This window comes from Molothrus ater, chromosome 3 (genome assembly GCF_012460135.2).
Source record: "Molothrus ater isolate BHLD 08-10-18 breed brown headed cowbird chromosome 3, BPBGC_Mater_1.1, whole genome shotgun sequence".
Taxonomy (NCBI): Eukaryota; Metazoa; Chordata; class Aves; order Passeriformes; family Icteridae; genus Molothrus; species Molothrus ater.
This window is the reverse complement of record NC_050480.2, coordinates 65,392,241-65,405,063: the sequence shown is the minus strand read 5'-3', so window position 1 is coordinate 65,405,063 and position 12,823 is coordinate 65,392,241. Positions and strand designations below refer to the sequence as shown.

The following is a 12,823-nucleotide window of genomic DNA, read 5'->3' as shown; positions in this document are numbered from 1 at the left end:
AAGACATCCAGTTTTTCTTAGAAATACTGGGTTTGGGTGGGGTTCTTATTTTTAATTACTAAAGCTCAGCAAGGCTTTATTATCCACTATCTGCAGCTATACTTGTACAGTTACTAACAAGCAGAGAGCTGTGTGGGTTTATTTGTTTACTTATTTTTAATTCCCAAATTATTTTTCTGCATTTCAAATCTTAAATCTTAAGTTAGTCCTTAAAGGTTGATATAAAACTGCCCCCCTTCAGAGGCAGCCAATATTTGGAGCTGGAACTTCAGACAGAATAAATCAATAAAATTAAAGTGGGGATTTGAGACAGGAATAAGAGAGGAAAAAAGAATGGATCTACTTATGAATGATAAATCAACCTAGTTGTATAAATAGTTTTCATATAAAAGTTAATGAAAAAGTCTATTGTGTATTCCAGGTAAATCAGTGTGGTAACAATGCATGCTCATGTCTCCTATGCAATCATTATTCCCTTTGAAATAACATATTTTAGGGATCTGAAAAAATGAAAAGCTAAGGACCCTTGCATCAGGGTCCCTATATCGGTTTGTAGGGATACATTTCTTTAGGATCAAATTGTCTATTCCAGTTTTCATATATATTTTATACCTGAAGTATTAAGATGTAGGGATAAAAGTTCTTAGTTTTTCTGTAACTGAGGATTAAAGAACTTTTGTTCTCTTCTTGGTCCCCGGTGTTGTGTTTGGTTTTTTTTTAAGTCAAAGTCTAAGGTAAATGATGGCAGGGAGTTTTTCCCCATTACACTTCAGTGTCAGTTTTCAGTGGGAAAAGTATGATCTAAGAGATTTCAATATGCCTTATTTCAGGAGGTATTACTCGAGAGACTTAAACAGTTCAGATAAACTGGAAGGCTGCACAGTGTAAAGAAGATGCTTTGTGTGTCTCATTTTGATTTTAATTGAGAAATTGGGACATTTTTCTGAAGTGACAGGTTAGGTCAGAACTGTCTGATGGCCCTCATCTCATCTCTTCTGTTTCCCTCCGTGTTCTGCTTCTACCTCATGTACTCCCTGGTAAGACCAGCTATGGACAGGTGCTTGAACTGACCTGTATATTCCTGGAATGTTTATATCAGGGTTTTTTTCCCTCAATTACCTACCTTTCCTAATTTACTTTTATTGGAAATGCTTTCTGGAAAAGCCTGTATCTCTCCATGATTATATAGGGATCTCTAGGAAGACTATAGTACTAATTTTAACATGGTTATTTTTCTGAATATTGGAAGTTCCTCATTTATAAGGCTCTGGATCTTTTTACAAAACTTGAGATTCAGAAGAAAACTGCTCTAGAGAGGGAATTTATTTATTTTCCTACCATTTTGTACCTTTCCAAGATCCCAATTTAAAAAAACAAGAGAATAAGAAAACCCTTACAAAATATGTGCAGTGAAGAAGTGAAATTATATAATGTCCACCTTACCCTTGCAGAGTATAAGTTTTCTTTTCTATAATTGCAATTAAATAAAATTACAGAAAACTGTTGCCAAATTTGCATATGAACTACAATTAAAAATGAACTTGTAGGAGAGTCATTTTCCAAAAAGGGATTTTTCTTTTCTGAGAAAAAAAGATGGCCTTGCTTGTATCAGTGTTTCAAACAGAAAGGCTTTGTTAGCCACACTGTTCCTGGGAAGGCAGAAAATTAATGCTTTGACAGTTTTGAAAACAAATTACTTAATCTGTAGGGAGCTGTTATTTTCAGTTCTTGTAGCACAGCAATCAAAACCTTCAGGAGAAACTTGTTTGCTGATTCTTCTCCAAAGGAACTACTGATTTTCTTATAAACAAGTAAAATTTCAGAGGAACTTACTTGCTGACGTCTCTAAAGGAACTACTGATTTTCTTGTAAACAAGTAAAACTTCAATATCATCTCTAGTAGCCTGTTACTTGGCACAATTTAAGCAGTAAGGCAGATTTTAATGAAACTGTAAAAGGTTTTGGTAAAACTAAAAAATTTTTTTTTTTTTTAATTTGTGCTTAGAGGATTCTGTGGTTTTTATATATGCCCAGGGCAATTTGAGAATACACAAATATAAAATGCACAAATATAAATACACAAAGTACAAATATTTTTTACTTTGGTTTTACTAGGCCTTGCAAAATAGCGGAAGGACAGAAGTCCTTCCTGAGAAAAGCAATTGTTGGTAATGTGATAAACAGTACTTGAATTATTATGAAATAGTTTATTTTTTTCCACAGGGTGGTATCTGTATTTTTTCCTCAGCTTTATCTGTGGTGTTCTTCGAGAGAAGAGCCAGTTTTTAGTAGTACTGTTATTTAGTCCTCCATATGACCAAACACACTCATGTTGGGATTGCTAAGCAAAAGAAAGATGTATCACTGCCTATGTCAATTTTAAAATCATGTTCCAGTTTTCAAAACTGAATTTTTACTTTAATTAGTTCAGCCTCCATCTCACCAACCACAAGCCACCTCAAAAAAGGCAGAATGTTTCAAAGGCAAGAAGGGGAGGTGATCTTCAGGCTTTTTCTGGGATGGGGGGGAAACAAAAAACCCCACAACAAAACAGATTGGACATCCAAGAATGGAGATGGCTGAAATCACCAGTCACTTTGGGAAGCCTTAACCTTTCCTTTCAGCACATCAAGTTAAGGGAATATTTTTTTCTTTATCATGTCCCTGCAGTCAGACAGGGGAGGCACGTGCTGGTGCACAGGCAGATGGATTTCACAGCTGCTTCCAGGGCACAGAAGTAATTCAGGGATGGCAAAACACACACTAATACCTGAGTGAATCATGGAAACCACACAGCAAAGTCGATTGGTCTATACACAGGTGGGTGATACCCTCAGAAGGGTGCCCACAGGGTATGAAGTTTTACATCCAGGAATCTTGTAAGTGCTTGCTTTCTTCATGGAGAACATGCCCACAGGGAAACTCTACAACTTATGTCATCCCAACTTGTTATACCTTTACAACTGGAAAAACCCACCTGTGCAGGTCCCTTTGTCCTTGTAAAATGATGCACTTTCCTGCTCTGATTTCCCTTTTGGAAAGGAGTTTGTCTTTCTTAAGTGAGCTCAAAATGCTCTCCAGAATCAGACTGTGTTTGCAAGCCTGGAACATAACCCAGCTTTTTTAGTAATGCCCTCAGGGTTTGAAATGGCATTGTTTTGAATTGCAGAGAGGCGTATCAGTGTGATAGTTGTGGACCATTGAATGGATTTGTTTTACAGTAACCCCCATGCTGGTAAGCAGAGCTTCAGCATGCAGAACACATGAGCCCGTCTGCATGAGATGCCTGCAGGCAGAGAGAGCCCACTGGAGCTGCCCATGGGCAAGAAGAGGCAGGAGCAGCTACAGGCACGAGCAGCTACATAATTGTCACACATTTTTCATACTACTGCACAGCTCAAAGGGGAAAAAAATAACCCTAATAGACAGTCTAACTAGGTCTGTGTGGAAAGGGATTAAAGGCTGTCCAGAGAAAGGCAGAAGGAGGGGATGTAGTGGAGCTGTATGTACAGCACACTTTCGGCTGGCAGGACCTCTGGACACTGGAATTGCTTTCTTGCCCTGGTGTCTGCCCAGTCAGGTTGATGTGAGCTGTCCTCAGGCTCTTTGGTGGGTCCTGGCCCCAGTGTGCAGCCGGAGGAGCAGCACGGGGTGGTTCCTCAGGGGTGGTGAGCTGAAGAAAATTACCCGGGGTGTAGGTGTGGCTCAGTATAGGTGAATAAGTGTTGAAGCATAAATTTGCCCTCACCTCAGCTTCTCTCTTAACTTCATGCTTCCCAACCAAGCCTGTCCCATGGCCTGGGGTCTAACAGTGTAAACACCAGTCAGGCTGGGGATAGATCCCCGGGTTCAGAGCCTTTCCATCTCAGCAGGTATAACCCATAAGAGGACACAGAGCAGATGGCACTAAGCAAGCTGTGCAAAGTCTTTCCCAAAAAGTGACTCTTTGCCAAAGTAAATTACCATCAGTTGTCATTTAAATGAGAATAAGCTTCACTGATTACTTTTTGCATAATCATTCAGAATGAAACCAGATGTTCCTCAGGCCATGCTTTAAAGCTGCAATGCACATTTAGAGGTAGGCAAGAAAATTCTCACAAGAAAAAGGATATTGAGTCTTGTCAGTGAATTGGTTTATCTGAAAAAAACTTATCTTTTATTGGTGATGAAAGTATATTTCTGAATCAGAAGCCATTTCCCAGCTGTTAGACAAAGCTATATGGAAATTGCCATCCCAGCAATGTTAATATTGCCCCAGCATGAGTCAAGCTTTCGTTTGTTTTTAAAAAGGAACAGTAACTTCCCTTCAGGAAGACTGCTCTGAATCACAGTTAGGTTTGGGCAAGTGTTTTAACAGAACGATTTTCTGGGTTTAATTATTTTAATTTTACTTGCTTAGTACCTTTACATTTCTTGATGTGGCACATTTTCAGTCTACAGCCAGGAATCTGGTTTGCAGTGTTGTATGAGACTTCAGAAGGAAGCAGATCACTCTATCTAAATCATCAGAGAAATTCTTTTTGGTTATCCAGTCTGTTTGAAATTGTCAGGGCATCTCCTTTTCCTCCTAGCTTATAAGACCTAAAACATCCCCACTTATGTATGCTTCTTCCTGCTGAAAGAATATTTATAGCATTTCTGACCTTTGAATGAACTTTGAAGAATCAATAACAGCAAAGTGGAAAGCAGGTCAGCAGCAGTTTTCTTCTTGACTGAGTGTAGCCAGTATTCAGCTTGGAATATCCAACATATATTAGGAACTACCATAAACATTTAAGCAACATTTTTGCAGGAAATTTGCAGACTTCTGTAGTGCTGTCATGTTGCTACCCTCCAAAGGTTACAAGGCCAGAGCCATTGGTGTCATTCATGGGTTTTTAAGTTGTGTATTAATTTTTTACATGGCAGAACTTCTACAAAAAGCCTTGAAAGGTGGTGCTGAAGAATAATTTTCTTAGCTCTATTTTGCTAGTGGAGAAATGTAAGTGAATTAGAAACTTTTTGTTAATGACTTATCACAACTGAAACACCATTCATTTCCTTCCACTTCAGATTAGAGTAATAAAATGGACAGAGTCACCCCTCAATGTGTGAGCACAAGCAGCAATATGAGATGGTTCAAGACAAGATTTATCCATTCAGAGTTGTTATCCCTATGACCCTACAACTCAGATAATTTAAAGGACCTTTCCTAATTCCTCAAATTTATGAAGTTCCTTCCAAAATCAAAGTGTTCCCATAATGAACTAGACATCTCAGTGCTGTTTCCTGCCTCCTTCTAAAGGGGAAATTAATTTCCCTTTATTTCATTGCCTAAAAGCAAAGTTTCTCACTTAACTAAATCCTTTCCTTGTCCAGAGCTGGCACCCCAGAAAATTCTTGGTGCACCGTCTTTTGCCTACCACAGGTTCCTGGCCAACTAGTTCAGATTGTTACTGTGCATTAGAAGCCTAAATTCCAAATGCCTTGAGTTAAATGAGATGAATCCCATTGCTAGGGGTGACAGTAATAGCTCTCACTGAGCAAGAGGTCTTCTGCCTTGTAATTAGAGTGAATTTTTGCAGCCAGGACTTCCCCTCATGCCATTCCATTGCTAGAGGTAGCAAGTAGGATTTTGCTTTTTACTGGAGCCTTCTGAAACTGCTGTAATACATAGGGCTTCTGTTTGCAAATACAATGTCATTATTCAGAAAATACTTCATAAAAGCTTAAATTTTCTCCATTATGTTCCTGATTAACTGAAATGGAAAGGCAATGATAGCTATACAAATCTTCAAAAATTTCAAAAAACTTTATAACATCTCAAAAGAGTTGTTTTCATAAGTTTCTTTTTCTATGTCCATGTCATTTGAAGATTGTGTCTACTTGTTCAGCCAACCATCCAAATATGTCTAAAAATACCAGGAATTTAAAATAAATTTACTGTTATGACAACTTCTGTTTGTTCAGAAGTTGTTTGATCAAAGGTTTTAATAGTCAGGAAATTAAGATTTTTTTAACGGATGCTATCATATTTATTGTTATTGTAATTAGTGTTACATTCCTAAAGAAGAACAAAGGAAAAAATTTCCACACAAGTTCTACATGAATTGTTAATGTCAACTTGAATTTCCTTGTTTTTTCCTAGTTTATAAAACAGCCTTAATATAGAATCATTTTGTCTCAATTTCTTCAAATTTGTACATTCATAATATTAAAGAATGGATTCATTCCTCTCTCCACATACCCATTTCCCTCTTTTTGTTTATTTTTTAATTTCTTTCAAAGATCAATTTATTTCTCCATGTACATCTTCAGTGCTCTTAAAACATAAAGCTGTCTTAGCATTTCACTGTTCTCCAAAATTTGCATTTCAGCTTTCAGCAGTCTCTAACCAAGTGGAAGTTGCTCTTTTCCTCTTATTCCTAACACATTTTAAGTGCTTTGAAAAATTCTCTAAAGCAAGAGAAAAACTGAAGTTCTGATGTTACACCTAAGTCAGATCTAAGTACTGTATTGGTTTCTAACTCTTCTGTCTCTAGCATAAAATTAAGACATGGTTGAGACTAAATAGCAAAATCAACCTTTTGTTTCACCAGTTCAATAGACAAAAGACATTCATATTAATACTTCTGATGAAATTGTAGGTTATCAGTTCATTGAGACTGCTATTTTGGCTCCAGCAAGAAGCTAAAGTTCATCTGGCAATAACACAGGGATTTGAAAAAGCAACAAGGTTACGTGGACACTGGGACAGATCCATGCTTTGAAACCAGCCAGAGACAAAGCCTATGGCAGAGCTGGGTGATGAGCAGGGAGTTTCAGTTTCTACTGAATTGTCTAATTTGCTGACACTGCCAGAGTGGGTACATGTCAATTTGGGTTATACCACCATCAGCAACATTGGGGTTGTTGTACGCTCATCATTTGCCCACTCATCATTTCTTCAAAACTGTATGATAACTGGAACTGCTCATTGTTTGTGCTGATCTAAGGCTGGTGAATGCCCTTAGGAGCTACTTCAGTCTGTTTTGTTGGGTGTATGTCAGTGCTTAAAAACTGTGGGTCATTTTTATGCATGGCAAGGTACATGCTGTCTCTTACAGTTTGTTTTATCTCATGGTTTCACCTTCATCTGTGGCAGCTCCATCAGTGTGGTCTGTGTGGCCTCCTGCCTTCGCTGCTGCAGTGTTTGGGTGGCAAAGTCCATGAATTTAAGTCCTTAGGTCTTCTTCTGTAGTCAGTGCACACAAGGCTCAGCTTCTTCTTTTCTCACAAATGTCTGCCTGCCCCCAGCTACCAAACACCTTGACTGAATCCACAGTCAGTACCAGAACTCCAGCCAGACACTGAGCTGGTTTAATGTCAAAATAGACCAGCTGTGCACAGGCAGCTTCTCACACATCTCACAAGTACAGGAGGATGGGCTGGTCTCACTAACAGCATGCAATTTGGCTTGGTGATTTCAGAAAATGATGAGGAGCAGGAGGCTCTGCTGTCACTGGACAAGCCTGGTTGGTATTCCCAAGGTAATGCTATCCAGCTTTATGATCTCCTGAAGAAGATGACTGGCAAGTTGGATCCCAAGGTATGTTACAAGTGAGAGTAAATCTTTCTGAAAATACCCTGTTTCACTCAAGAATTCACCAGACAAACTTTCACTATAGTTATTGATGTGATTGGTTCTGCAGCCCAGAACTGCAAGTAGCATATTTGTCTTCTTATCGGTAGAATATGTAAACTTTCTGTATGCAGGGTAAACATTTCAGCAGCTTTGGGAAGAATCAGGTTGTAATCAGGAAATACCCCTGAGGAAATAGATCATAAAGATTAAAAGACAGCATCAGTAAAAATGAGGAGTACGTTAAGTACAGGTCTGGATAGGTGAAAATGCCACTAAAGATGGTGTAACAACATTTTTCATAATGAATAAATTCCTCCCTGGACACAGAAGAGTTTTGAGTCACCAAGAAGAATGTTCTTTCTTGTTTCCAGTGTAGTCTAAAACTTGTTCCAATTCAGTGTATTTTTTGGTAATCTTTCTATGGCTTCCCGTCAGGCTATTTCTGTCAACCAAAAAACTCACACTTCCTTTTGCTGGTCCCAGTTAGGCTTCCTTTTCCAATGCCCCTGGAGAGTGAGAGCAAGGAGGGTGTGTGGGGCCAGCCTTTCCCTTATGGAGCTGGTTGAAGATAAAGCCCCAAACTTGACATTAATAGGATCTCTGCATGTCTTGACCAAGTGTAAACATGGAGGAATTTTTATTAGGTCACTTGAAGGCTCTTTTTCTCTCTCTGTGAAATACAGTTTGCTTGTGTTTTCCTCATATACAATGAACTTCTAATTTGCTTCTTCCCTCACAGGTTGTTTATTTTGGTGACAGTATGCACTCAGATATTTTCCCAGCTCGTCACTATAGCAACTGGGAAACTGTCTTCATCTTAGAGGAGCTTCTAGGGGACAAAGGTATAGTGCCTGCAAAGGCTGAATCTGAGCCATTGGAGAAGAAAGGAAAATATGAGGTAAGGGTTCCTGCAGATGTTTCCTGGAACAGAATAAAGTAAATTACAAAAAAGCCTCATGTCACCTGCACTAGGAATCAACCTGCTTGTCTTACCATGGTGCTGGCAGCATCAGCATCCCCCACAGATGTGTCCTTCTTGTCTTACCAGGAGGATGCTGTTCTGTCCCAGCTCAGCAATGCATGGGTGACAAGGCACCTCTACCTGGAGCTAAACCATGGATCTCAGAAAAGGGGCTGTGTGTGCTCTCCCTTAGCAAGAACCTTTTTAGTAACAAGATCCCTCCATCCCAAAAGGAAAAATTCCAAGCCTAGTTATCACAAGTCCAGTGCCTGAACTCTGCTGAGTTCATGGCGTTTCCCTGTGTGTTGTGGCCAACTGTAAACACAGAGGAATTTTTATTACATTGTTTTGAAGGTTGCTTTCTGTCTATGTGAAATATGGTTTGCTTGTGCTTTCCTTATATACAAATAACTTTTAATTTGCTGCTTCCCTCACAGGTTGTTATTTTGGTGACAGCTGTTGTCAGATAAGAGGGGTGGCTTCAAAATCCAGCCCAGTGAAGACTTACTGATAGTTACCTCAGATAAATAATATGATTTTCAGGTTGATCACTGCTGGGAAGCAGGGCCTTAGCACTGCTGTCACCCTTTAATTTTCCCACAGAAGGTGGAAGGTTACTATGGTTTATCCTTTCCTCTGCTCCCAAAGAGCAAAGTAGGTAGAAAACAGCACTGAGATGGGTGATGAGGCAGCACTGTACCTCCAGCATGTCCCATGTAGGTAGGAACTACAGCAAGGCTTCACTCTCCATTTGGAGTGTCTCCTCATTTCATATGCTACTAAATAAATAGGTCATTTTCTTCTAACTGCAGAAAAATACAGATGCTTTTCACACTTTTCTTTGTAACGCACTAAACTTTATTTTTCTTTTAAAATAATTACTCTTTGTGATTAAAAGTTGACTTACCAATAGAAAAGATCTGGGAGGTGCATTTATACTTGGTGTGTTTTTAATCCAAGTGTTATAAAAGCTCCTGGTTTTAATGTAGAAAAGGGTCTCTTCAACAGGACTAAAACAATATAGATGTGATATCTTTATCTTATTTTTTTAATAGACATATCTCATATTTTCCCCCACTACCTGATTTCCAAACTGTAGTCAGACAAAGACATTTCAGTCACTGAAATAAGGAAATGTAATCATTAATGTTTAGGCCTTTTCCTGGGTTGTATATAAACAAAAATGAAGTCAAAAAAAATTCAATATCCTATCAAGAGAATGTATTTCTCAGTAGGAAGGGGAGGTGGGGGAGGAAGAGCTAGTAACACATACAGGTTAATACAATTTGATTTAAATAATTAATGCTTTAAAAATAACTCAAATCCTCCATAAATTTGTTCATTCTCTAACTGGAGACTCTGCTGCATTGCTGCATAAAATTTAAAGTTTGGGGGATTTGTTCAACACGGTTTCTTAAGCATGTTCAATATATGCTTTTGAAGCACACATTTTTAAACAGAGAGACAGAAGGTGGTTCTTTTCCTGGAAGTACAAAGAGTAATGGATTGGTTTATTTCTGAGCCCACAATGATGATTCGGTTTTCCCTTGTTGCGACATCTCTCCTCACAAGATCCGTCTTCTCTATCGCAGCAGTTGTCAAGCAGCAAATTGAGACTTTTAGGCAGGTGCTTGACGTTTCACTGACACTGTAGCACTCTTGACAAGAGATTGCAGTATCTCAGGGAGACACCACCCCTGCCACACACAGCCCCTGTTCCGTTTACATCTGCTACCAGTGACAGCGAGCAAGCAAGGGAGAAATGAATTGCGTTGATTAAAGGAACCTGAACCAGGGGGGCCGTGGCAGGTCAGTGGTGTTATTTCATTACCAGGCTGCTCACTGGAGTCTGAACAACAGGTCACATCCATATCTCTGCAGTTGACTGGGCACCACTAACTTAACAGGACTAGTTCAAAGGGACTCCCTTCACAAACCTATGAGAGTTTTATTTTCATTTCCCCAAGCAACTTCTCCCATTAACCCTTTGGTTAAGAAGGGAGAAAAGCCAATTCAAAGGATTGTACAAAGTCAGGTGTTTCTGGAAAGTTAGTCACAGATTAGATTTCATCTGGTTAATCAGCCTTAGCATTCATTGGCAATAAAATACAGTAGTACAGTAGATTTTCCATGCCATGCTGTGTGTGCAGAGAGGGACTGAAAACTTAATACATAGTACAACTCTCAATGCTATCACTCTTTACAAAATACTATTAAAGTAAGAAAGTATTACTTTAATTGACAATTGCATCTTTCAGAAAGAAATGACAAAAATCTGGTTTTAGTTGTTTGACTGGTATTTCATCACTAACAGTGAGAGTGGAAGAAAACAACCTCCTCACACACCAAGTGGGAGACTTGTGATTTCCATTTTCATTTGCAGTTTTTGTCTTTTCCCTTCAATTAAATGCATGATATAAGGCAGATACACATAACTGTGAAATTATGGTAACAACTGCAGTTCTTTTAAGTATGTGAGTCATAACCAAATAAGCAAGAGAATAGCAAACTAAAAACTATTTATGCAGTTACTTGGCTTCTAAGTAAATTGCAACATGCAGGGTGAATAAAAATACAAGGCATTTTATTGAAACAGGATTTGCCTCTCTCCTAGAATTGGGGGTTTGTTTGTTTGGCTGGAGGCTTTGGTTTTGCATTCTGTTCTTTAAATGTGTGATCAGTTCCATCAATGAAAACTCAAAAGGAAAGCTGGAATTTGTCCCAGGATTTCGAGGAAAATTATTACAGAGGAGCTGTCAGTGTGTAAATGAATGGCTTATATGAATGAACAGAGCAGAAATTAAATAATTAATTGGTGGATATACATGATAATTTTGTAGTTAGAAGAGAAAACTTAATTTTTACAATACTGACTGGTGACTGGTTTGTTGTAAAAGTCAGGTCTGTAATCCCTGTATTTCCATTAACTCCCTTGGTGTGACCATAGACAAGGCTATTTCCTTTATGCCTTTTGGCTCTGTTTGTCTCTTTATTCCTGTTTATCTTTGGCACAAATCTAACGGTACTTCCTGGAACAACCTGAGGTGTTGTTGTGAAGCCTGATGTGTTAAAGCCATATTCCTAGGGCAACACCCTGAAGTGCAGCACATTTTATTTTAAATTTGCTAATAGTGATCCCTGTTGTAGTTTAGCTACAATATTCATGTGTGAAATGTTTCATATTTGCATGATGTGTAGGAGGGCAGGTTCTGTGCAACAGAATTCACACCAGTGGCTGGTTTGTCCATTTGTGTGATTCAGGGACATCCCATTGTTGTGGTCAGCACAGTTGTGCTGACAGAAACATCTCAAATACTATTACACCAGAAAAACAGTGTTTTGAGCATTGATTTTTTTCTGGCATCAAGAGTCAGTGGAGTGTTATTACCTCAGGACAGAGCATACAATCATCAGTACCATCACTCATACTGGAGGCAGTAAAGTATTCCTCAGGCTCTGTGCTTGCTATGGCATAGATGGCAAATCTGCATCTAAATAAAGCTCTTAAAAATACTATTGGCTTGGTCTTCCACTCCTCTCTCCTTTACATCTTTCATTCTTTCATCCCTTTACCAAATGTAGAAAACCTTCAGAGCTTGGCTCCCTGCTAATTAGTATTTTGGAAAGGTCATTTGTAAGCCAACTAATCAGTGTTACCCAAGGATCCTATTAACAGATTCTGTCGATTCTTTTAACAGGCCCTATTTGTCTAGAGTTAGCAAAGCAAAGATGGTAGCACGTACTTCAGGTGTTTTGATTTTGTGGAAGGCCCTGGAACTTGGGAATTTCTGGTACCATCCCTATTTCCCTGAAGTGTAGATGTTTTCTTCAAGGCTTTGTACCCTCAACTGGCACAATCAACATCTGACCTGCTGCTGTCTGACCAATATGCCTGAGAGCAAATCCATATGCCTGGGGGATTTGCATGAGAAAGAGGGATTGCCCAGCACTTTCCAGGATCTGCTGTCCTGCTGTGAGAGCAAATTCTGTGTTTGGGGACTGCAGGAGTGGCTGATGCATCTTTCAGAGCTCATCAGCCCTGCTGCTGGGCATGTGCCTCCAGGCATGTGAGCAGCCACAGTGAGAGGAGCCTTTTGCCTCATTTCACAGATGTACAGATTCATGATGTGTGGTCTGTCCTTCATTGCAGGCTCTGATGTGTGCTGCAGGTGAGATAAGGACATTTTCAGGGCATCAGTTAGGGATGGAAGGGGAAGCAATGTCAGATGCTCCTAGGGATGTGGTCAAAGTTTTGAGTG

At 39.2% G+C, this 12,823-nt stretch overlaps 1 protein-coding gene across 1 annotated transcript in view; it reads left to right on the top strand.

Annotated features, from left to right (window-relative positions):
- The window catches only part of NT5DC1 (5'-nucleotidase domain containing 1), a 125,787-nt gene that overhangs the window by 99,948 nt on the left and 13,016 nt on the right, over nucleotides 1-12,823 (top strand). Inside the window, exons 9-10 of the mRNA XM_036380921.2 lie at nucleotides 7,449-7,567; nucleotides 8,343-8,501. Of these exons, the coding sequence (XP_036236814.1) occupies nucleotides 7,449-7,567; nucleotides 8,343-8,501 (278 nt within the window). The remainder of the gene's footprint in view (nucleotides 1-7,448; nucleotides 7,568-8,342; nucleotides 8,502-12,823) is intronic.